This window comes from Conger conger, chromosome 14 (assembly GCF_963514075.1).
Source record: "Conger conger chromosome 14, fConCon1.1, whole genome shotgun sequence".
Lineage (NCBI taxonomy): Eukaryota > Metazoa > Chordata > Actinopteri > Anguilliformes > Congridae > Conger > Conger conger.
The window spans coordinates 21,697,680-21,724,696 of NC_083773.1; the positions used below are offsets into that span (position 1 = coordinate 21,697,680).

General features: G+C 43.6%; 1 protein-coding gene across 3 annotated transcripts in view; it reads left to right on the top strand.

The window, feature by feature from the left end:
- LOC133109952 (basement membrane-specific heparan sulfate proteoglycan core protein-like) overlaps positions 1 to 27,017 on the top strand; it is a 96,989-nt gene continuing 69,972 nt past the window's right edge. For all 3 annotated transcript variants that reach the window (XM_061219736.1, XM_061219738.1, XM_061219737.1), the window contains exons 1-3: positions 1 to 346; positions 24,783 to 24,921; positions 25,625 to 25,723. In XM_061219736.1, coding sequence (XP_061075720.1) covers positions 272 to 346; positions 24,783 to 24,921; positions 25,625 to 25,723 — 313 coding nt within the window. In that variant the 5' untranslated portion in view covers positions 1 to 271. The remainder of the gene's footprint in view (positions 347 to 24,782; positions 24,922 to 25,624; positions 25,724 to 27,017) is intronic.

Here is a 27,017-nt window from a genome sequence, read left to right on the forward strand (position 1 = left end):
AAGATGAAAGCGCGTCAGTTGGGAGCAAGGATTTCCTTTTAAAATTCTTTCATGTATAATATTCCACTTTATTTTATTTTTCAAGGCTGCAAGGAGACCGGTTGGAGAAATTGATGAAGTCCCCGCCTGGCTTGGGGCGAAGAGACTATTGCGGGGTTGCAGTCAGAAAGTGCAGGAGATCATTTTGCCAAGTGATCAGGCGGGAGGGACATTGATTTTTCACCTTTTTTTCCACCCAGCGTCTGAAGTTTTTTGCTGGGTCGAGGAAAGAATGGAGACGCGGATAGCTCTCCATAGATTCTTCGGACTTGTCATCTCTTCAGTTGCAATACTGAATCTGATAAACGTAAGTAAACATTTACTTGTGTTGTTCTCAATTAAGCTTTGACTGAAATTGACGGAGACTGTCACTTCTCAATTCGACACACCGTGGCACGTAGCCCGTTGAAATTAACTAGGTGTTTAGGCTCTACGTTCATTTCTTTGCACAATTGCTGTTAACGCAAAGATGCAAAAGAGGTAGCAAACTTTCTTTCACAGACAGAAGAGTAGCTATAGCTATGGTGTAGCATGTTGTGCCATGTGAAAAAATTGCCCCCCAGGTATTCAAAACATATTTCCAAGCAGTGGGAAATGTGCCGTTCGAGTAGTTTATTTATTTTCTTCACATAAATAAACGATTCGTCCCCTGTGTATATTTTCATTTTTCTTATGTTCCTGAAAAGACGGATGTTTGTAAACTTGTCGATACTTAAGGCTCTAGCCTATGAACAATGTTCCATTCTCGCATGCTACAGTTAGAGCTACTGTAGGGGGGGGGGGGGGGGGGCATCGATATTCACGTCTAGGCTTTGAAACCTCAGTTAGCCTTGGGTGCACTCCAGGTTCACAAGTTTTTAAAGTAGCCTATTGCTACATATTGCACTCTGTCATTTTGATGATGCACCTGTGTAGCTACACTTGAAATTGTCACCGTAGAGGTTTTTCTGTCGACAAATGGTTGGTATTAAATAAATTGTTTATTTGTTGTTTCGCCCTGCATGATCCCAGTTGAATATGAACCAGTTAAGGGAACCGTCTCCACTTTGAAATCCTTCATGTGTTGTCTCCAAGTTGAATTTTCACGTTAATTAAATTATTAATAACCGACTAAGAAATTACGAATGACGTCAGTAGTCACACAGCTCGAAAAGACAAAGACTGCATTAATATTTTTTTGCAATGAAACGTTTATAAAACAAATCATGTCCTAACAAGTGTACCTGTAGGCTACGAAAATAACTTTAGGTCGTAATTATGTCTCATTGCCTGGATTGATTTGCTAAGTATTTTCCTATCGTGCCTGAGAATTCGGGGTAATATCAATTATTTAAAAAATTAATCAAATGTATGTGTTGTCCAAGTTGGTTTAATATAATATATCAATAATATCAACTTACTGTAACTTTAAAGCCTGTGATTTTGGTTGGGGGACCCTTTGATGTTGTCCCATCAGCTGTAGGATTCGGCTGTAATCAAACAGCAATGAACAAATCTCTCTTGACACAGTGACCTGTCTGCTGGTAGGCACCAGCCCCTTACCCTAAAAGTCTCTTTGTTTACTTAGCACAAGCAAAGTCTTGCCACACAGGTTTTTCCCTGCTCATATTTGAACAGTTTTGCATAGTGGTTCTCCCAAAGCTGGGTACCCTTTGAATGCTTGTTTTTACTCCAGGTGGAAATGGCTATTTTCAGCATCTTATCAGATATTAATTGCCATATTGTGAGCACCTGATGATTGATTGATTGACAGACAGGTGAAATCACTTTTTAGATACTGTGCGTCAGAAAATCATATTTATGAAGCCTTAAGAAAGGAAATGACAAGCCTTAGTGCCGTAGCTAATTATGGGATAACACAAAAACAGTGGTACAAGGCTCCTCCAGACAGAATTTTGGAAAATGATGTATAGGGTAAGATTTGAGTTGTGGTTCATCTTACAAATCCTTTAAACCACAAGTGGCATTGTTTTTTATACATAGATTTAAAAAAATGTCCAGTATACATATCACGGATGCCTATTTTTTCAGTGTTATTTGATAGAGTACATTAAATTCTTCTTTGATAAGGAGGACATGAAAGCACACTTTCTGGGATAATGTGAAACATTTATATCCTTCAGGGGAAACTTGAAAGTATTCAGATATCATACTTTTAGACTCATTGTCTTGTGCGTCAGTGTCACTGAATTATATTTGACATTTGAACAATGTAAAAAGGTCAATGATTTCATTACAGTTCTTGGAATAAGGATCAGTTTTGTGGGATAGGTGCTCAGCTACTTAAACACGCCTAAGTTGAAATAAATCTGTGGAGCTATCCTGAACTTAATTTTCTTTTGGGTAGTGAGGGTTACTGGAGAATTTTACTGTGAAAGGTTCATTCATTCCATTCAAATTCAATTTAGAGTGTGAGGCTGTAACATCAGACAGCCCTGGAACAAAACATCAATTTCAGAGGCTAATTCCCATTCAGCTGACCAATGAAAGAGGTTAACTGCTCCTTCTCCTTATAACTCATTGTCTTGATAATTGACTGTGACCTCAGTGGATGCCCTTCTTGCAAAATATAGCCTTTAAATCTGGTCAGAGAGTTTTTTTGAAGACTTCAATTACAGAATGCAGATATTTCTGTGGATATCTGCAGATTTGCAATTTAGACAACATTGATATTGATTTGTTAAGATGTTGAAGGCAAGCATGCTCTATGATTATGTTAATTTATGTGCTACAGGGATATATAATGTATTAGCCATGTGTCGAGCAACATTGTAATATACAGCATCATGCTTGCTATATATTAGGTCATATCCATATTATGGATCTTCAGACCTTTGTTAGAGGATTTTTATCAGGCAGTGCTTCAGGTAAAATAACGCGTCCAGTGATATAACAGGCAAAATCTGTTTGGAAATGATATGAAACATAGCCTTTGGCCATTCTCTCTCAATGATTACTCAATTCCTCAATTTAGCAACACTGTCCTGAGCACTTAAAAAGGCTTTGCCAGGTGTAAAGTAAGCAGTGAGGTAGTTTTCTGCCTGCCATCGTGACAGATCTGTATTGAGCAGTAGGTGAAAGTCAGTGTTATGACCTCTTCATGCTGGTTCTGCGTGACGGTTGCCCTTCCACAAAGTCTTCCTTCTTTGGAAACGTCTTCCATACAGTTTTAACAATCAATGAACCTCTGATCTCTGACCTGCCACCTCATAATCCAGTGAGCAGCAGTTCTGCGGGCAGAAATGCGTTGCTAATGAGGGAGATCAGAGGAGTGTGCGTGTGTCTATCTGTGTCTGTTTGTAATAGCCTTCTTTATCCATTCGTATGTAACGTATGTAAGTGACATGTTAGCACCTGACTATTTGCTTTTATTTTATCTTTCACTTTGTCTGTGTTTATATGTCCTAAGATTGCTCATCATAGTCCATTGCTTTGGTATATTGACCTGGAAAGGGATCCTTCTGAGGTCACCTGTCTGGGCTCCTCACTGTGACGGGGCAGACGAGGCTGGAGCTCACATCAGAGTCTTTTGTCACCACTCTTTCAGTCTATTGGCATGTTCGTCTTTATAACCTCTGCGATGCATGGAATGAGTATAAATACAGCTGCTCCACTGTTTCTCAATCACACACACCCACACACACACACACACACAATACACAAACATGTACTCAAAGAGGGCTAGGCTACTTGCTTGGGTTCCCACTGCCAATCAAGTCACTTGGCAGCTGTGTAACCATAGCAGCCTAAGCAGGGAGTGCTGAGCATGTCTTGGGCAGTTGGAGTTTAATAATGAGGAAGAAGAGAAACTCACCTCAACCACCACAAATGTATACAGTAGCACCCACTTGGGTGATGCACAGTGGCCATTTTGCTTGCATGGTTCCATTTTGCACTAGAACACTTACATTGCAGTATGTTAGAGAACTCTATATGGAATTTATAGGGAATTTAATTAAATCAGTGTATCACATGATCTGAAAAAAATATGTTTTTAAAAGGCATTCATTACAATTTTTAAAGTTGTATAACATTTTGTGCAAATACAGGAAGTGAGAAGTAGGATTAATAACCAGGATGAGCTTTCCATTGATCTCTCTAATGGCAGTAAGAAGTAGTTTTTTATTGCTTTGAACTTTGACCTCCATCATTGCAATGTGTCTTATCCGGGTGTTGGGTATACAAAGCAGGTCACCGTGGAGTCGCAGGAGGTCATGGGGTTAAGATGGTGGGGAAATGGCCTAGGCCTGTTACTGGGCCCGGCTGGGGACCCATTGGTATGCTAAACCGGCGCTCTTTTCAACTTGTGGCCACCCTGTGTTTGCCTTTTGTCAAATTACAGATGATTTCCACAGAAACACCAAATTTTATGCGCATGCATTAGTAGCGCTCTGCAGTGACATATCCTATACATTTTAGGAAAACATGATTAGCATGCCAGGGCATGTCAGCTAATTTTCCATCTGTCTCTAGCTATTTGTTGTAGACAGAAGCAACGTGCTGACTGAACGCCTCTCTTTCTCAACTCCAGAGTGCTTCTCGCTGTTACCCAGCTATGTAAACCAGTGTGGCTAAGACCCCAAAGAGAGTCAGATATATACCCTTTCCCCCAAAGCCCTGTCTGTCTCATATGCAGGTTTCGGCCTGTACCCAGATAAAGGGTACCGGTTTTCATAGAGCTTTCCTTCCCTCCCTAATAAGTGGAGGATTTTTCCTGGGCTGTTATTAAACCATTGACTTTCAGAGGAGCGGGCAGGCAGGAGAAAGGAATTTTGTAGCCGCTGGGTACTGTAATTGCTCTTCCCTGTGAGAGCAGATCCAGTCGCTTCTGGAAACACAGTTATTTTTCGCGTTGGGATTATCTTTCTAGTGGAGATAAAGATTGAAAATAAGCATGGAAAATATGTATGTACAGACCTGGGAACCACCCAGAGTTAAGTGCCATTGTAATCAGGTTAATTGTATTGAAGTGGGTTGCTGTGTCAAAACAAGCAATAAATGTATGGAACAGACTAGTAATTAATATGACAGTTGATCTAGTGGATGGAAGCAGTCGTATTGTTTTTGAAGCAACTTCTCATTCAGTGTTCTACCTTGATATCTAGGACTACTGGCTCATCTGAACAGCACCTTAAATTGCCTCCCTCATCCTTTCTTCCTTACATCTCCCTTACGTTTTGTTTCCTCTCTTCCTTTCTTACTAACCGTCGTTCTTCGCTACTGTCTTTGGTTGCTTATTTACTATCTTACATATTTATTTGCTTTGAATTATTTTTTAAAACTTATGCATGCCAACTATACAATTATAATCATATAATTATAATTAGTTATTTAGCTGACACTTTTCTTTTATCCAAAACGTCTTACAGTTGACTTGACTAAGCTGGGGACAATTCCCCCTGGAGCAATGTGGGGTTAAGGGCCTTGCTCAAGGGCTTGAACCATCAACCTTTCAGATCCCAGTCATGTACCTTAACCACTAGGGAGATAATGCACAAGTGAACTGTACTTTGTGCAGTATGGTGTTTGGCCATTCAGCTTACCCCCTCCAGCCCTCCTTTAGTGCCCCCCTCAGGGCCTGTGGAGGCTCACGGGATGCAGAGACCTTTCCCTGCAGGGCCTCGGACCACGCTGTGTATTCACATGTCAACGACTCCCCTCCAACGACTCCCGAGAGGCCATCAGCCGTCTCTCCTCATGCCCTCCTCTCCCCCGTCCTCCTCGGAGACAGGAAGTCAGATTGCGTCTTGTCTGTGGCTCCAGGTGAGGCAGATGAGCCCCCCCCTACGGTTCCCACCGAAGAGCTCATTTGGTCTGGGTCTTATCTCGTCATGTTTGAAGTGAAGATTTCTGCCTTTCTGCCAAAGGAACAAGCTGTATGTGCTTTTTCTGTCCTTTATGTTTTCAAAATTGGCTTTTCCTGTCTTTTCTGTTACCCTGAAGGTCCTGGTCAGCACCTTGGGTTCTTCATACTTGCAGCAATGTAGAGTAGTGCTGGTTAGGCATGTAGACTTGTGAGCAGAAGTTTGGAGATTGGATTCCAAGTTGGAATTATTCAGGGTCACTCTTGAGCAAGGTCATGTAGTGTGTGGGTTAGATGTCTATGATGATGGCTGTGCGTTGATGGTTGAGTCATTAGTTTATTCCTGGACGACAGTGTCCTGTACTTACTGGTTTGCTGTTCCAACCATGATGCATACAGGTCTGCTCCTTCAGACCTCCCAAATTATACGCTTTTGAGCTTTCTCAAATGTAAGGCATCTATGATTGATTATTTGTTGGGAGAAAAAAGAAGAAATGTTCAAACAGTATTTGCCTGTGCATCAGAGACTGTTCACATCTTATAGGCCACAGTGCTACGAGGGAGACCACCTACCAATATTTCCCACTGATATGACAGCTGTTAGTCTAGAGAAGGAAATCAAGACATAGCCAAAGCTACATACTGTAGCCAAGTTTCAGTCCAACTAGAGCCCACCTGCCCTCTTGGTGAATCCCTTAATGGCTGATCAGAGACCCTATACTCACATAATGTTGGGGCATTTATTGGGGAGGAAATATTACTGTATTTCTGTTCTAGTGCTATGAGAATGATCTCACTGTTTCTATACAAAAACATATTGTTTTATTGCGAGAAATATTAAAAAGTTAGAAAGCACTGAAGTGCATGAAATCAGAACATGTGAATCCAGGGGAAAATTCCAGGATCCTGTCAGTGGAGTAGTGGCTTTGTAGATCAAAAATGCTACACTGCAGCCATCCAGCTATTAAAACATTACACATGTTTACAAAATTGTTTCCAGACCTCACTGCTACAGGGCCCTGAATCTGGTGTGCCACTTTACTTTCCTTTAAGTGTAGAGGAGGCAAGAAGGACAGTGTATCTGCAGTCTGCAGAATTATGAAAAGAACCTGGTAAATAAAGCAAAGTGCACCTGAGCTGCTTTTATATAGTACATTTCTCTCAACGCACTGAACAGTGATGAGGGGAAACTCTCCTCAACCACAGCCAATGTGCAGCTCCCACCTGTGTGATGCACAGCAGCCATATTGTGCCAGAATGGTCACATCAGCTGAGGTAGAGAGGATGACTTTAGCCAATTAAACTAGGAGATGATAAGATAGCAGGTTGAGGATTCAGCCAGGACAATAGGGAACCGTTTACTCTTTGTATGTAGATCTTTAATGACTCACAGTGCGTTTGGACCTTGGTTTAACATCTCATCCAAAAAGATGGCATCTCCAACTGCAGTGTCCCCATTGCTGCACTTGGGCATTTTTGTCCAGAATGAAGATCACCCCCTGCTGGCCGACCAATACAATTTCCAACAGTAACTGTTTTCCCATGAGGTCTCTCATTCAAGTACTACCGAGCCCACAGCTGATGAGCTTCAGGTCATGCAGAAGGAGCTGGGTATGTGGTGGTAATGCTGCTGGTAAGTGGTCACAGCACCGTCAGGCTGCATGTATGGACCAGCAAGGAAAGATCTCATGAGCTTTACAATTGGATATTTAGCTTTTGTTGCAAATTTGCTGGCCAAAATTGTGTTTAGGAGTATGTTGATACAGGGAGATCTGCTAATGTAACTAGCTCTGTTACTCTGTTCACTCATACAGCTGACCCAGATGGAACCATTATGTAATATATATCAAAGCTAAACCACAGATATTAAAACCGATGAAAGTGGCTTCAAAGCTGGATTCCACATCCTCTTTTTACACCAGCTTGGTAAGGAGCTTGGATGAGTCTGAAATATAAGTGTGCTTTTTGGCATACAAAAAAAATCTTTGTCGTAAAAAAATCAGCTTGACTCTTTAGTTCAAAAGGATACTAAAGACTTTGAAGCAGTGTGTATTTTATTTGGTGGGTGGTGGGCTCAAAACCGCAGGATTTAAAAAATAATAATAATGTTGAGTAAAACTGTGCCAACTTGTTACAGGTAAATGACATGTGAAGTAACAGACGTGCTGAGAAACAGAAAGCTCCAGGATGTCAGAGTTTCCTGTGCTTTGTCTGGGGGGGGGGGGGGGGGGGGCTTTCTGTTGGATTACAGAGTGGAAGGTGGCATTCTGTAAATATGATTTAATGACTTGAATGAAGATTTTGACGACAGAGCGCAGTGCTAGCCTCTACTCCAGTTTTGCAGCTGTGTGTGAGTCACAGACACTTAGAAATATATGTTGATGTTGCTTATTAAAGCTTTTTAACAGTTCAGCTCAAAGAAAACCAGCTCCTCTGTTCTGTCAGAGAAATATGGCACCTTGGCTTTGTTTCTGCCTGTTTCAGGCCCACATAAGGCAGTTGAAAGACGGTGTATGCTTCAGAGTGGTTGTGCATGAACTGTTAAAGGCATGTGGTATCATGCCCGTGAATAGAGAATCTCAACTCCTCAAACCAACCAAGACATTGGCATTGCAGGCCAGATGTAGGATACCCGGTTACCACTTGATTCACACATTCAATAAAAAGCAGCAGCTGTTTCAGACCTCTTCCATTGTTCTTTCTGAAAAGCTTTGCTAAACCTGGACCAAGCCTGAATTCTGACTGAGATTTTGCGGCGATGTGGAAAATCTTTCTGGGTACCAGGGGGATGGAGATCTGAGGCTCAGAAGATTGAGGTCCAGGCATTTAGGCAGATAGCACAAGATTCCCTGCATAATGCCTAATGAAATGGCTATGGCGCCATTTATCATAAGACCGAGTAGCCTTCAGACTCACTGGCACAGATTCAGAGGGTTTTCTAAACTTAATGGAAGTGGTTGCATAGATAGGATTTGGGTAGATAATACAGTGGCTTTTGGGGCCTATGTTCTTTTAAAAGACAGGCTAGACTGGGAGGCAGTGAGTTTTCATAGTTGCCCCAGCCCATAGTGCAATGTCTGTGAAAGCCAGTCAGCATGACTCCCCTTCTGGCACTGTCCCACCTCCACAAATCTGGCACCATGTCAGGGAAGCCAGTGCAAGATAGCATAGTACCAGACACCCAGACACCCAGGGGCACTGGCAGCGGCAGGGATTCTGTGGCCCATGTAAAGAGCACACATTGGGCCTCACCACCCCAGGCCATCCCATCCCTGTACCCCTTCAGTGCCCCTGTCTTTCATCATCCTAACTTTTATCGTGCCATATTTCACATAGGTGTGAAATAAAGCAAAAACTCCTTTCTTTGGGAATATAGTTCATGGTGGTGGTGAAGATGATGCATATGATGATGAGGAGGGCAACAGTAGTTTCTTCTTGTGAATAATTAAAAAAACTGCACTAGAGCCACCCTATGACACTGAAGTAGAGCTGGTGCTAATAGCACTCTATACATATCTTTTTTACCCCTCTCCCTATTAGTGGCCAAAGGCTTGTTGAGGGAGGCCTTGCTAACAGGAGGATGTAGCTGGTCAGCACAACACTTTTTCCACATACATCGCTGGGTTACCTACCTGATGGTAATTACCTTGCGTTACTATGTGACAGGGCACTTTCACATCTGCTGCCAATGAACAATGCGTGTTAGACCCCTCACTTCCTGTATAGCGCGACAGGTCCTTACTCTGGCGAACAGATGTCGAACACGTACATCTACCTTCTTTCTTTGTTTTGGGGAGGTTAAGGTTTTTATCCATGGGGTACATGCATTGCCCCGTTTATCCAGTTGTGCATCTCAGTAGTGTGTGACACTGGGGTGCCTAACACATGACAGCCTGCTATCTGGAGACTTGAACACTGCAGGCCATCTCTGGGTGAAGGTTTGGGGTTACAGTCCCCTGTGCAAGCATTTAAATGGTCTTTTGAAACATTATTTATCCCCACTGCCATTGCTTGGCTCAGCAGCAATTCTAGTGAGAACCTGTGGACTTACAGTACTGAGCTTATTTAGCACACACCACTTCATATTTAATATCTGATTTTTAACTTCCAACATTTTAATAAACTTAATTTTTACACCTTACATGTTGTCTCTTTGTGTGCTATGCTCTTTGCCAAAGACAAATTTCCATTAGTGCTTGCATTAATAGACAATGAAGTTTTTAATCTTTTATCTCTGTTAGGCATTCCTGCACACTGCGAGATATCAACTGTCCAAGGTGAGGGCCTACTAACAGTGGAAGGGAGGGATTGTCAATGTTAAAAATAAGACCCAGACTAACGGAAGTCATTAAGCGATGGCGTTTTCCACAGGAAGCAGAGTTTCAGTGCGCTTAATTGACCTCATTTCCAGGTCACCCTCTGTTATGAGACCACCTCCCATTGGGGTCACCTAATTTTCAAAATGAGCGCTTTTTAGGGAGATCAAATTAGACTTGGAGGAGGTTGTTTGCAGGCAGATGTCCTGACAACCCATGCATGCTGTCCAGCATCTATTTCCTGATGCAGGAACTGTGGGTAATTAGTGCAGTCCATTATATGCCTGTTATATTAAAAGGAATAGCTCTTTTATTTTATCTGCATAGTTGATTCATGTTTATTCTGTTTGGGAGATACAGTAAGAAGCTTATCTAACATATTTCATTGTATTTGATTGCATTGTTAATGTGCATTCTTCTACTAATATCTAAAGCAACACATTGTAAAAATCTGTTAACAAATGATTATACATTTTGGTCAGCTCTTGTCAGGCTATTCATACCCCACCTTCCAGCTTTCATTAGAACATTATCCTTCTGTTGCTGTTTATCTTTACTTTGTGACCCTGTTCTCAAATATATCACTTCATATACTATGTCAGGGAATCATCAAATTACAGCCCTTGCCGTCCAAGACCTGCTGGTTTTCCACACTCCCTTTACCTCAGAGTCAGGTGTGAAGACAGTCTGGCCAATCGGTTGAGTGGTCTTGCTGAACCATCATGTGCTTCAGTAGCCATGCATGTAGTTGTCTAGTAATGATATGTATTTTGCAGTTTCCCCTGGTGCTTTTATGACTGTGATAATGGCACTCTCTAACATCAACACCAGGTCCTACTAAAGCACCAAATGCCAGTGATTGGTCTCACGGTTATGGTTGTGTATCACAAGTCTGGCCGGTATTTGTGTGGGTTCTCCCCCAAATTCCTGTATTTTTGGAGTGCGGTCAATATTTATAATACCATGGCACAGAGTATAATTTGATCTATATAACTATTTAACAGAAATGTAATGATGCACCTTTGCAATCGGTTTCAATTCGATAAAAGATCACATTGAATATTTAGACAAATCACTGTATCATGGCATTTTGTCTTCTTCTTTTGGTCAAGCCACAGATAATGATGTGTAATGATGATAATGATGAACTATGGTGATGCTACCAAATGTCGTGTCAACTTAAATTACTATATATAGGCTGTGACAAAATGACATTTATTTTAGTGTATAATTCTTTACAAAGACTGAAACCTTACTTTAAACATTATTATACACAAATGGTACATGTGTTAGACATAAATAGTTGATATATTCTCCCTAGTTCTGATTTCTGAAGTCTTCTGGTTGCCTTTTAGGTGTTTTGTGCATATTTTCCCAGGGGATTCTGGGGTAGGAAAAACATTCAGTATTCAGGCTCAGACACTCTCTCTCATTGCAGCAGAAGGAGATAATCTAATGTACACTCTGTCTCTCTCTGTGAAGAGAGTTGTTCTTCTGAATGTCATGTGACATGCCTGGATTCTCATGGGCTTTATCATAACACCCAACGCTGAGAGAGCTGCACGGACAGACAGGGCTGTGGAGTGCACTCAACGCACGTATTCTCAATACGTTTACTCTAGATATACAGGCAAAAGGGGAATAAATCACTATTTTCTCTTTTTCAAAGTGGATATAGCAAATATCTTAATGTAAAGGTTCTGAATTAAAAGGTTCTAACTGACATTTTTGACAAAAAGGAGTAAGTCATAAATACGTTGTTTATAGGGCACTACTGTACATCTGTGTAAGTTTTACCCAAAAATACAAAATTTAAAAAGTCACGAGTTCCCAATCACCTGTAGGTCATAGGTCTTAAATTGCTTGGCTTTGAGCACTTAGAGGCAAAGCGAGGTTCCTCCATAAAGGTACAGAAAGGATCGCTCACATATTACCAGAGTATTCAATGCTTTTTTGAGTCAGAAAATGAGTGTTCACCTGCTTCCTCCTGGCCACCTGAAGTTCAGAATTTCAGTTGGATTCATAGATTTCTTCCTCCCTTTTCCATAATTGTCCTATATCGTAATCTGTAAGAGGATGTTGGTGGATTATCATCACTTTATGATGGCTTATCCACTTAGAGGTTTGATGCGTTGTGTATTCAGAGATGCTCTTCTGCATATGTTGGAATACGTGGGTTATTTGCAGTTTCCAAGATCTGGAACAATCTTTCCATGATCAAAGTCACTTACATTACATTTATTACCCATTGTGATATTTGGTCTGAAAAACAGCTGAACCTCTTGACCATGTCTGCATGCTTTTATGCATTTTGTTGCTGCCACATGATTAGCTGATTAAATATTTTCATTAACAAGCTGGTGTACAGGTCTACCTAATAAAGTGCTCACTGAGTGTATATTTGTGTGAAGACATATTGAATGCACTGTCATAGCATCCCTTCTGAAGTTTGATTTTGTTCCAGTTTCTTTCCAAAATGTTATTGTTATTTTTTTCTGGTGTAGAAAGAAACCACCAATAGTGTGATAAATGGCCTGTGTCAGACTAAGCCCTGAACTAAACTTTTAACTTTGAAAAACTTTAACTGGAAAACCAATAAACAATTTCTCTTTCCTTTGGTGATGCCCTATTCACTTCAGAAATGAGCCAAGCGTGACTTTTTCCCCATCCTCTACCTTATTACACCTTCTCCACGTTGCCTCCTTAGACAGAGAGTATTTATTACATGCTGAACTTTTTCTGAAACTTTTCTGCATTCAGAGAGAGAAAATGGAGAGAAAGGGAGAGAGGGAGGGATGGAGAAGAGCAAGGGAGAGAGGGAGCGATGAAGAGAGAGGGAGTTTTCAGAAGCAGCAAGGCAAAATTACTCCAATGGGGCATGGAAATCATTTGTGACTTAAACCTGCTGAACACTGAGAGGGTGGGAGACCAGATCAACAGCATCAAAACAAACTTTCAGACTCTACTCCATCCATCCATTTCAGCTTTTTCTAGAAACAAGTTATATTATCATCTTTTCTTGCAGAAACTTTGTTTGATCTTTTTTATTGCTCTATTCTTCAAAACTTGTGTGCCAAAACAAAACATGGATTTGATTAACTGCATTGCTCAAGTCCAGAATAGTCTTTTGTAGACTATTTTCATATGGCTTATTTGTTTAATGTTAATGTTAATGTTATTTCATTAATATTTATACATATTGTTTGGTGGTGGGTTGTGGGTGGGTAGGTTAGCCATGAACACCCACAGTAATTTTGCAGAATGCGAGCCTGCATGTTGAACTCACAGCTTATTGCTGACTTCTCCACCTTTTCCTCTTTTTGTGAGCCCTGTGAGGACAGGGAGGGTGAGAGGAGGTAGCTTTGAGTGCTTCTCGTGCCGCTGGTAGAATCAGGCTTTTGAAAGAGGTGTGGCAGGCCTCGGAATTCCTCTTCTCTCACACATTCCCCTCCAGGCTCTCTCAGCGCAGGGATCGTCCGCACAAACCTCGGTCTCTGCTGTCTCTACTGAGCCCTATGGACACATCTGGCCTTGTTATGGTTCGGAGACTGATTCGTATTAATCGGGTCCGACCGATAACTTCCTACTTTAAGTGCCATCGGTCACTCAGAAATGTTTGCTTGCTTACTCCTTGGTCCGATAAACAATGAAAATAGCTCGCGCCGCAAATAGGATTTGATGGATCTCATGATGTCATAGGTCACCTGATTGTTCAAAGATGCCCATCGAAGGCCCTCAGGGCATGCTTTGCAGCTGTGCGGAAAGTGTTTTCCTGAAAGTTTCTTTTTAGTTTGAGGCTTTCCTCTCATGATAGAGGCCTAGGCCAATAGAAGCCTAGGCTACAGTCCTGTGAAAGTTCTGCAGATGACCTCTGCACATATTTACTGCTGACCCGTCCGAGAAAATCTCCACGCCGATGCCCTGCCAAATTGGCTTCAATTACACAACATCCATTCTTAGCAGACACTACAAGCTACGCCATGCCGTAAAAATAGCCTGACAGTGGAAACTGACTGTCGCTTGTTAAGCAGTTCAGACCTTTGGAAGTTCTTTTGTGTTTACCGTGAAATGTGCTGGTTACTTGGACTGGACTTATTGACAATCAGTTAGTTTAATAAACTTGAAGGTTGTTGGTTTGATTCCTTGTCATTGTACGCTTCAGTCAGGTACTTGCCTTGAGTTGCTTCAGTAAATGCAGTGTATCTAGCTGTTTAAATACATTGTATGTAAAAATAAAAAAGTAATTGGTGTAAGTATCTCTGGATAAAACCATTGCAAAATGCAATGTAAATGAACATGTAAATGAAATTACAGTAATATGTCTGTATTAGTCCTCTTGCCTAATAATGTCACATGCAATTCAAGCTTTGCAAAATGTAGCCTATGCATACCAGTGCTCATGTTCAGATTAGAGGGTAGAATTCACTGACTTTTGTTGGGGTTGTGCCTAACTCTAGATAACATAGTAAGGAGTTTAGATATAGTACAGTCAATAGAGATACAAGAAATTTCTTCACTTTTGGTCTTCAGGGGCCTTCTTCTTAACCTTCAGGCAGTGTGGTCATTGCCTGACCATTGTAACTGTGGAATCATAGACATGTAAAAGGCCGCTTTTCTATTTTCAGCGTTTGGTCTGGCTGCAGACCCCTCCCTGTACCCCACTGCACTGAAAACACAACATGCTGGTAGCTGGCGGCGGTGACAGGTGCTGGCTGTTTGGGTGGTTTGGGTCTGAGACTCTGAGCTAGGGCCCAGTCTGAACAGCACATGTGGAGGTCAGAGTTAATGGGGCTCTGACCAGTGCAGCAGGGAAACCGGACCCGACCGGAGCCAGCGCACAGCTGCGGGCACTTCCTGCGTGACCGTTAGCCCGTCCATCTTTAGCCCATCCTAATCCTGCCATTTGTTTAACAAGGCAGTGTTCCAGCATGGGGTGAGGGCTGTGAGGCGGTGCGAGACACTGCTCTGTGAAGGGATGCGCACTTACCACTTTCAGAGGTGGTGGTGTCCACACTTAAACATGTACAAAAGTAGACAAAACATACGCACATCCCAGTCTTTTTGTAGGTGCTGGAGTTATTGCAGTGTTCAAATGTAAAAAGAAGGAAAACCCCACACACTACCCTTCAATGCTCCCATTTATTGAACTATATAATGCACAAAACATTTTGAGCCTCAGGAATATATCGGCTGTGCCTGACCTGATGAAGACCTGAGGGTCAATGCGTTGTGTGTGTGTGTTTGTGTGTGTGTGTGTGTGTGTGTGTGTGTGTGTGTGTAGTTTAATAAATACGAACATTGTAGAGTGGGATTTTCCTTTTCACATTTCAACATGAACATGTCTGTGATACCACAGATAAGACTGTCTCATTAATTTCACATGTATCCCTGCCAGTGGTCTGCATTGTGCAGACCTGGGTTGAAATAGTATTTGTTTTGGATTTCACAACAATATTATTTGAACCCAGGTCTGTTGTGCAATCACACCAGTATTGGGCCTGCAGAAATGGGGTGCAGATGGAGAGATGGCTTATTTCCACTGGCCTTCCCTGTGATTAATAAACACTGTGGGTTGGTCCCCCAGAGGTGGCATAGGTTTCAGCACTGTTTGGAGTCCCCTGCATGCTGGCCACTCTGCGGTAACAGGAAACAGCCGTACGTTATCTGTGACATGGCAGAGGGAACAAAAGGCTGTTTTTTTGTTTAGGTGGAAACCATATCTCTGAAGGGAGCGACCGCGGTCTGCTAGCGAAGGCAGGTCACGAGCCTGCGGTCGTGTTTTTGTGCCAGAACCGTGCCAGGGTGATGGAGTGCGACCCTTTGTGCTCAACTATTCTTCCTTTTCTTTCTTTTGGTTTTAAGTGAACACGCCACAACCCCATCCTGGGTGTTTATGCTAAGGAATGGCCATGGACTGTTGACTTTCCTGATCCGGTTGACTGCAGAAAGACCCGGAACGGCCAGGTCGTCACCGTAGCAGCACAGTGACTGAAGGTGTTGCGAACACAACAGTGGCACCCTGTACATTATTTTTGGTTATGTTAACTTAAAACAAGGCATATTTGCAGCTTTTAAGCATTTCATTAATTAGGGAGCTACAAGTTGTTGGAAGCACATGAAAACAAGCCTCTTAACCGCATAATGTTTGCACTTGCTGTAGACTCTATATAAGGTGGTAGGAGTGTGGTTAGGAGAACGGTGTTCTGAGTCTGAATAATAAAATGGCAGTTATGAATCTTCTCAAAACAAAAGCTTTGAAAAACAGGAGGATATTTATGTTTTTGTTCACCTTATTTGCCACCTCCCTCTCCCTCAACCAGCCTGTTTTGATTGCCCTGTAACACAAATACAGTCTCCGTCAGTGAACAGCCATTCATTCTGAAGGAAGAGGAATTTTGTCTAATAAACGTGCCCAGTGAATGTTTTCTTTTCTTTGAGGTGGGCATGGTCTCAGATTCGCGGACAGCTGAATAGTGAGGGTAAACACCATACATTCCTCACAGGTTTATACACTGCATTAACAGGCTTCTCTAGAGAAATGACGCAGTTGCTACAGCCGTTCTCTTGGAGGAGGTATTGATTTCAAGGCATCCTTTGGGTGGTCCTTGAGCCAGGCAGTAGGCCTGCAGTCTGAGCCTGAAGTCCATGTACTGTAGTTTTTATTCTGTTAAAGTTCAGTATCAACTCCTTATATGGTCTATGGTATCAACTGGACAATTTCAGTCTTGAAAGTCATTGGTTCTGTATGAGAGTTGGCATTGCGCATCCCAGACTGCATCTTGGCTGATTGTCGTCATGGTGTGAAACACTTTTTGTTTTACTTTAGTTTAGATTGTGAAGTGTGTAATTATTTTGCCACACAGATCTACAGTCTACGAATACCCTAGAATTTCTGTATTTGCTGGTAAAGTGATTTTAATCCATAAATGTATGGTTTCCAAAGCACAGTGGTGAATTCCCCTCCCCTGTTTCTCTGAGATCACTAGATGGCTAAAAGTATTGCTGCTTTGTCAGGCTTTCACATTATGTGAAAGTGGAACTCTACACAGTCCTGTGTTCGTTCTTGCTGAGAGTGGGGCTTTCATCCCTAAGGACAGGGATGAGTTTGATTGAGAGATTATTTGGCGGTATTGGCGGAAGAAATACACTACTGTACCTGGGTGTCAATAACCGGAAAAGATGAGTGAAAATCACCCTACCCTGGCTCCTGTCTCCTGGATACTGACGGCTGCATAATTGTTTGAAGGCGATTTCCCTTGATCTTGTTTTAAGTATAAAAAAAAAAGAAATGTACTTAATAGCTCAGATATACTGTCAGAGTGTGTAGTCACAGTATGTTACAAAAAGAAACATGCTGAACTCACAGTATCAAATATAACTTGGTGCTGGTCCTGCAAACAGTATAAAGTCAGTGGAGTACACCGCACTACCATGAGGAATGTTTATTATTTGTTTGCACAAACGTTTGGGCTTTTCTTCACTTGCCAAACGCCTAAAACAAGATGTTACTGTGCCTGCCTGCTCCTGGGGTTTCTGTTTGGGAATCCCACACACACAGCCCATGTCACCTGTTTCACTGCTTGTTTTTCTTTTCTCGCTTCTAACGTTTTGAATCTCATCTTCCCCCGATGCCATGTGAAACGTCAGTGCCCTCTCAGTTGAAATGTGGTTGTAGCAGGGGTGCTAGTCCGTGATCCCCCCCACCTTTGGTTGCAACCGCGTCCCCCCGTTCATTGGTTCTAATAGCACACCACCCTGTCCGTGATTAAGCTTCCTGCTGCCCGTGTTATCCGGATTTGACAAATTGTAAAACTGGCAACCCTGGGCTGTAGATTGGTCACACGTTTACGTCTGCGACTGAAGTGAATCCCCCTGAGGCTGGGGTGACCTTTCCCTCCTCCAGAGGAGGATACTGCACTATTTCCTGTCCCTGCCAGTCCCCCTGGCAGAGCAGCGGGCAGCTGGGACAATATTATCACTCACCCCTGCCTGTCTGAACACAGGCCTGCCATTCCAGGGCACGACGAGTTTGGGCAGTCATGGCTGACTGGTTAATGACACTTCATTGACAGATAATAAATACTGCAGGTTTTGGAGAATGGCTCAAATGTCAGACTTGGAAAGAGATGGGTCTGTTGAGTTATGTTGGGGATGGTTGGGTTATGTTTGGGTCTGTTGTGTTATGTTGGGGATGGTTGGGTTATGTTGGGGTCTGTTGGGTTATGTTGGGGATGGTTGGGTTATGTTAGGTTATGTTTGGGTCTGTTCGGTTATGTTGGGGATGGTTGGGTTATGTTCGGGTCTGTTGGGTTATGTTTGGGTCTTGGGGACATTTGTAATTTCTCTCCCACATTCTTTTTGGTTTGTAAAATACATACATAGAGACTCAAGTCATATATAGATTGAAGTGACAGATTCAAGTGTAGAAAAGCATAGCTAGGTATAATTAAGAGCGTATGAAGATATGCTTTGAGCATTACAAACAAGCTGTTGTTTCAGTTTTGATATCTCTCCTTGAGTGGAGGATGGTTCCCATTATTTTTTCAGCAACTTGGACTGTTTATTTTTATACCCCAGTGAAGCAGCGCACACAAACACAGTTGTGTGGGGGAAGAGTCGTTTGCTATACCCGTAACCCAAGCTGTCTGATCCTGTAGCCTCTTAATTCTATCTGTGAGAGTCACTCTCTGCTAACTGTCCTCTGCATGCCACTAAAGGCTTGTATTTCAAATCACCTTCAGTTCCCCTTTTGTCATGTGGCATCCCTGGTCAGTGTGTGTGTCTGTGTATACATGTCTGTGTGTGTGTCTGTGTATACATGTCTGTGTGTGTGTCTGTGTATACATGTCTCTGTGTGTGTGTCTGTATATACAGGTCTGTGTGTGTGTCTGTGTATACATGTCTGTGTGTGTGTCTGTGTATACATGTCTCTGTGTGTGTGTCTGTATATACAGGTCTGTGTGTGTGTCTGTGTATACATGTCAGTGTGTGTGTCTGTGTATACATGTCAGTGTGTGTGTCTGTGTATACATGTCAGTGTGTGTGTATACATGTCTGTGTGTGTCTGTGTATACATGTCTGTGCCTGTGTCTGTATACATGTCTGTGTGTACATGTCTGTGTGTGTGTCTGTGTATACATGTCTGTGTGTGTGTCTGTGTGTACATGTCTGTGTGTACATGTCAGTATGTGTGTCTGTGTATACATGTCTGTTTGTCTGTCTGTGTATACATGTCTGTGTGTCTGTCTGTGTATACATGTCTGTGTGTGTTGGGGGGTAATGGGGGGCTCGGTCTACACAATACACAGTATGCAACCGTGCACATTTCATTGTGTTTCTGTACATGTGCTGTATGTGTTCTCCATATACACTCAGTATCCACTTAGAGGTTTGATGTGTTGTGTGTTCAGAGATGCTCTTCTTCATACGACTGTTACTAATACATCGTTACTGTCACCTTCCTGTCACCAATCTGGACCGTTTTTTCCCCACAGCACTGGATGTTTTTTGTTTTTAGCACCATTCTCTGCAAACTCTACATACTCTAGAGCTGGCGATTATCCCATGAGATCAGCAGTTTCTGAGATACTCAAACCACCCTGTCTGGCACCAACAATCATTCCATGGTCAAAGTCATTTAGATAACATTTCTTCCCCATTCTGACATTTGGCCTGAAAAACTGCTGAACCTCTTGACCACGCCTGCATGTTTTTTTTGCATTTTGTTGCTGCCATATGATTGGCTGATTAAATATTTGCATTAACAAGCTGGTGTACCTAATAAAGTGCTCACTGAGTGTAGGCAGTACATTATGCACATGTTTGTGTGCGACCATGCTTACTTTTGTTGTGTGTGCATGTGTATGTGTGTGTGTGTGTGTGTGTGTGTGTATATATATATATATATTCAAGTGTGTGCTTGGTTTTAATTCATTTGATTTTAATTATGAATCGAAAATAAAACTACAAATGAAATTATTAATTTATGTTGGGAATTTCATCAGGTTTCACATTTATGCAGTATCGCCTCTCAACCCTGGAACGCCCTCCTTCCAAAAAACATGTTTTATGTATTTTATTCTCCAGGGAGAAGGAGAAGCCAACACAAACCAATGTCCTCATATATTCTCCTTTTAATCTCAACTCCTGACAGCTTGTAATTAGACCCCCCACTTTCCCCCCCTCCGCGCTCCCCGGCGAGCGCTTGCCTGTGGGGCGTCTGTTCCGACACGTCTGGCGGAACAATGCGCCGGCGCGTCGTGTAAATAATAAAGGAAAAAACCGAAGGTACGAGAGGGCCGGATCCCCGGGCCTGTCCTGGCGAACTCAGGCCCTGACAGAGCTGCAGAGTGGAGGAACTGAGCGCGCTCAGACTCTGGGGCCCACACCGAGTTACACACGGGCAAACGACCGCGCCACACAACCCAAAGAGAGGAGACGGGGTCACACTGATGTGTGTTCCCCACCGTGGAGTTCAAGAACAGGGCCAAGCAGCTGCACGGAGACAGTCAGAAAGGTCACAGGAGCAGCCGGAGACCCATTTAAAACCATTGTGTCCGCTGGGGGCCCGAAATACCGTGGCACGCGCGCCACGATCGGCACTTGGGGGAACGAATGACCTCAGGATATGATTTTTAGACTCGGGAAGTGTATGTCCACGTTGCCTTTGTTTTTTCTTTATGGACTTCTTTTCTTTAGCACAGAAGTAATGCTTGGAGCATTTGGATATTCCACTGATCCGGCCCAGATTTCATTAGGTTGACGTGCAGCCTGAAAATAGCAGTAAGATCTAACAGTAACGCTAGCGTTGAACTCTTTGAAGGCTTTTCTTGGAGTGTTTTCAAAATCCCATTTCGGTGTTCATTGCTTCTCATTACCAGTCGGGATTGTGACCTCATCATTAGAATGTTCGGTGAAGAATATGCTTCCACATTGCGTGTGTCCACTGTGGTCTGTACACTTCCTGGAACTATGGACAGCAATAACCTGTGCAGCTATGCTGTCATGGGTCAAAAGGCCAAAGGTTAACCAATGAAAACGGCATGATGGGTAATAACCACCCATCATGGTCGAAAATAAAAAACCTGAGGAAGCAAACATTATCATCCTGCTGTGAAGTCCTTACGACCAAACCCTCCAGGTTCAGTTCCATACCTTGCGGATAATCTCAGTGAAATACTCAGCTTTTTACTACATCGCTTCCTGCCTGCCATTTCACACCCTTCAGGCACATACCTGCTGTCAGTCATTCTATAAGACAGTGACGGCCTGATGGGCACGGTAAGCCTGCAGAACGTGTAAATAGAGGCTGTTTAATGCTTGTGGGCTTATTACACTGTAGTTGTCCACCAGAGATGAAGACTGTCAGCGCTGTCTTTGCCGAAGGTAAAGGGGGCCCACATGGCCCCTCAGCTCTGGGCAGGCGGACCCCTCGGGCCCTGGGGCCCTGGTCCTGATAAAAGGAGAGAGCCCCTGTCAGGCTTTCATCAGCTGTGTCCTTCGCTGCGAACATTCCATTCCTGTTAAACCTCCTCTCCACCTGACCTTAGGGAAGATGGTGCGTACATTTATGAACCATGTAACGAAAATAAACACAGGCTGCCAAGAATGGAGTTGATAACCAAGAGTATCCTTGAAATACTTAATTTTTCTTTTTTTTATACATTTTTTTCATTGGCAATTACCCATGTTATCTAGGATACACCACATTCATACGTTGTTGTATGCACTGAGCCTCCCCCTGCTGAGTCCTCCCCCCTCCCTCAGGCTTTGGCAGGACAAGGAATCGAACCCCGGCCCTCGGTGTGCAACTACAACAAGCTGAACTGCAGCAGCGCAGTTCCAATACTTTATTTTTGTGTGGTGGTTCTGGGCCATCCTGAAGGTGAGTGCTTGAGCAGAACATTCATCAGCCGGAGTGCCCAGCACAGACAGACGTGAAATGCCAAACTCAGACAAAATGCAGCAGCTCCAGGTAGCCTCGCCTGGAGGACTGCTAAGTCAGCAGCAAACACTAGACCTCTCTCACACAGGGAAGGCCCTGCTGCTGAAACCTGGACTGGGTGGAGTGGCACTGGGAAACTCTCACATCAGACCGGTGAGATGGACAGGGACTCTCTGTGGTCTGTGGTAAACCCACCAGAAGGCGGCACTGCAAAATCCAGGCATGCCTGTACACAGTAAAATGTCCGGTCAACTCCTACAGAGTACATATGTATGAGTCCGCTCTGGCCATAGCAGATTATGGATAAATAGATAAATTCTGTTGACAATAAACATCAACTGTGTCCAGATATACTGTAAACTCTAAACAACAGCTGGTGGGACCTGCAGTATAATCCCAAAGTGGTCTGCAACCAATCAAAAAGCAGCTCGTAGGCGAATCCAAACAGTTACTGAAAAGAGTGATGTAAATGTAAACAGGATTCCAGTGTTGGGGGGGGGGGGGGGGGGGGTTGCTGTTGTTGCATCTGTTGTCAGCCCCCCAATACCCCATCCCCCCCCCCCCCCCCCCCCCCAGCTGGGATGGCCCCCCAAGCATTCAGAGTGAGCTGTGATTTACCAAAGAATAAGACCCTGTCTTACAGCATGTTATCTGGACTGTCTTAACCAATAGAATTATCTCAACACTTCTGGCTGTGGCTTTTTAAATTAGTGCTTAATGGATGCGTTTGGTCATTTTCACAGACTAGTGTTTGTGCCTGTTTGTGTGTTTCCTTGTGTGCGTGTTCCTTGTTGCTATTATTTTGCAAGAATGTTTTTATTGTTCTTGTTCTTGGCATTCCCATGAACTATTGAATAATTCATTTCATATTTAATTATGGGCATATAATATATTTATTTTGGTATTGAGAACACAGGAGGCAGTCTGACCTGCTGAAACGATAGTGTGGAGTAATTCTACAGCTGTTTTTGATCATGGATATGGCAATAATAATTGTTTTCTGTGCATAAACATTAAATCACAGCAAACTGTCTGATCTCATGTTGTAAGGCTTCTTTCCCTTTTAACTATTATTGGCTTAGAGGTATAAAGGCTTTGCACATTTTCATTACCAGGACTAGAGGTGTGATTTTCGTTACTTATTCAAAACTATGAGTGACATACAAAATCATAGGAAATATTATTGAAATTGAAAATAATAGCAAGCATTAGACAGAACCATGGTGAATTGGGTGAATAGACAGATTGATCTGATTGAACTTGTCACGCACAGAGAAAATCTTTTTTTAAATTGGTATGCCAACTTTATAGTCTATTAACTGAGGTTCTGAAAATGGAAATATCATGACAATAACACTGCAAATATCGTAAAATATACTAACTAGTCTATCATGAAATATACTAACTAGTCTAACTGGTTTAAATTGTGTATAAGAACTCTGATTTGAAATGCATATGTTTTTCAGATATTATCTCATTTATTTTTCACTTTTATTTAATGATACTGAGCTCAGTATATCTCCCTCTGTCAGCAACACCAGTGATGTTTGAACTGCCATGTTGCTAGTGTGGGCCGCGACTGTCTGCTAGGTGTGGCTGTCCAGCCCAGAGGAAATCACAGGGAGGGGGGGTTTAAGGACAGCACTCATAGAATTTGGGCTTGGGGGGGGGCCTGGGAGATGCATCGCACCAATGGTCCGTTGACCAGCACCAGTCAAAAGAATTTGGACGGTCAGCGCTTTCCTTTTGAAAAAGGCCCGGGATTATTATTGCAGGCAGCTCATTCAGGAGAGAGGGGATTTCACGAGGAGATCAACTTCTTTACCGGCTGGAGCAGTGTCAATGGGAAACACGGCGTGATGGGGACCGCTGGAAATGGGAACTGGCGTGCCGTCCCGACTGGAAATGCCAAGTGTGGCATCCTGCCAGAGGAGGGGGGGGGGGGGGGGGGGGGGGGGGGGGGGGGGGGGGGGGGGGGGGGGGGCACTAGCCTAATTGCTCTGGCTGAAGTAGCAATAGAAACAAAAGGGTGCGCCCTTCTGCCAGTGGTTTAGTGGGCGGTTGTTGTGAAGGCCACTACCTTTCACTTTGTTATTGTTAAAAAACTGAAGAGCCTGAATTACTTGAGTTATCTAAGTTGGATCTAAGGTTGTATGCTGGATGGTGACTGCATAGATAAGGCTTGGTCATAGCTGGGAGTCCCTTGATTTGTAGCTTTTGCACTTTGAACATGAAGGGAGCTTTTTCAAAGCATACAAACCATCCATGAAATAAGAGCAGAAAACACACTCTAACCGACTTGGCTTGAAATTGGATCACCAATCCAAAATTAATCTAATTAGGCAAGCATATGCTTATAGCAGTTGTGAGCAAATGCATGTGTAAAGGTGTACTGAAGGCAACCAAGAACCTAATGGACCAATGATTGTCCTAAAAACAAATACACCTGCTATAAAAATTAAATCCTGAAACTATGCTCACTGTTTTTAAAAATACATGGGCTGCACCGTTTCTCTTTGTGAGAGAGTTGCTCTGTTTAACTGCAACGAAGGCAGAGCTGTTGCAGTATTGTTTTGTTTGAGTTGTTTGCGTGAGGTCCTCCCCAGGTTTTCAGGTTTGATGGATGTTCGTGGACGGGGGGAATTTGACCCCCGTAAACACGGTGCTCTCTGTTTTACAGCAGGTGGCCTGCGGCTCCAGGTCGTGGGGCGATGTTGCCCTGCCTGAGGACCTGGAGGCCGGCCAGAAAGACCGGCGCTGGAGGCGCTTCCTGGCCGAGTCCGACGATGAGGACTTCGCTCTGGAGGACTACTCCGGAGGTGGGTGCGGGAAGAGAGGCATACCACTACATTATTATTGCACTTATCTAGGTGTTATTTAGCCACTGACAGTCAACATTAGACTCCCCCCTGGAGCAGTGTGGGGTTAAGGGCCTTGCCAAAGGGGCTAACGGCTGCAAGGACCTTATCATGGCCTTCTGGGTCCCAGTCGTGTACCTTAGCCACAACGCTACAGGGAACAGCTCCACATGCATTGTCCTGATGAACCCAATGCAACACCCTGCTGAAGTTGTCTCTGGGTGTAATGAATAAATAAGGGTGTGCATCTGGTTTTTATCCTGACTGTGTCCACACCACCTGAGTGCTGTCTCCCTGCCAACAATCTGTCTGCGGCTTCTGTGCGTGATGGTTACTCCTCAGTCACACTGACTGCACAGTGAAAATAGATGGCGGCTGTCAGCACGTTTTGTAGGAGAGTGAGGGCTTGTCTTCAGCCTTATGTATTTACAGGGAGGGCAGACTCTGAGGTTGGTTTTGTGACTACAGCCATTTTAAAATTGGGAGACAATAAAACGCCAGGAATAGGAACTGCCTGTAAAAATAAATCGAGCACAGGAAGGTGAAGAGGGACAAACTCTGACCCCCGTTTGAGAATAACGCATCGCATCTGAGGTGCCCCCCGTGGTCCCGGAGCGGGACTGTGGAAAGGGTGTGTGTGCTAATGTGCTTTTACCTTCCACAGACGGAGGCAGTGGAGATGAGGACGGGAGCACCCCTGAACCCTCCGAGGTCACACCCACGCCCACGTCCACACCCACGCCCACGCCCGCTGTGACCACAAGTAAGAGGCCGGGGTCATAGCCTCCTGCATCCTCCCTGCAGCTGGGAAAGGGTTGGGACTGGTTTACCGAGCAGTTGTGGGAGAGGGAGAGCTTAATGATGGACAGAATCCCTGACACCAGGGGCACTGGGTGGGTAGGTGGGGAGGGGGGGTTAGGATGACTGTGAGGGCCTAGATTGGGTTCTTCTGTGGAGACACAGAGGAGCCTTTTGGAACCTATTCCTCAGAGACTGTGCTGATTTGTCAAGCCGCCGTATGGAAGTGTACATCTCCAGCTCTGGGTGCTGCACATGTGGGGCCTCCTTTGTCCTGTACCCGCCTGGTGAGGAGAATGGAGAAAATGTAGTGTGGAGCCTGTGCATTAACCAGGGCATACCTTCAGATCAACAGCCCTCAGATGTGTTTGAGACACGTAAACAGTCTTCTGTCCGTCTTTTATCTGATGGAAAACAAAGGGGAAGCAAAAATAGATGAAAGAAAGAGTAAACAGTCAGGGCAGCGGCAGACGGTGACAGCACCTGTGTTATCCCCCTGCCCCTGTAGCGTTGTCTTCTTCTCAGGTGACAGACAAAATGTTTTGCACAACACATCACTCCCATTTCATGTTTCTTACAGCAAAAATGGAACCCGCACTAGCATTGCAAAGTTGATAAAGACAGGCGAAAATAGAATTGTTCTGATGTAGTCCTTTGATCGTCTGACTAGGTGCATCAGGAAAGGACTTCAGCCAGTGTAAAGTGTACCCCTCTATACACCTGTCCTCTTTGATCTATAAATATGGAAAGTGCCGTTTTCCACCTGTGCCTAATGCTCACTTGTACATGGTGTTATGTCCAGGTTGCTTTTAATTTGCAGATGTCATGTTGTGTGGGGTGCAAGCACTCATTACCGTTCTCCCACACTCCCCTGCCCTCATCATAGTTACTGTCAGTGCCCCTGCAGGCCTGCTAGGAGGCACTGTTTGTCAGGGGCTGTGCTAGGCACAGCAGCTGTATACTTGTGCAAAAAATAACAATTGTTTGTCCTGAATTTTCTTTCTTTAGCAAACACGATTGTGCACTTTTTAGACCTGCTTTTGCCTTTTCTTTTGGCTGCTTTAAAGCACATTGATTCAGTGATGCATTATATCCAAGCATAGACGGAGTCAATAACTGTACCTGTTAACTAGATAAGAACAATATGATGTGGTTTTTGCCTCCCAGAAGGCAGATACTTCTGGTAAAAGGAGCCCCACGCTCTCTACCGACCCCTGCTGGTCAGGCAGGCGGCTGCAGTCTGCTTGCCAAAGCTGCAG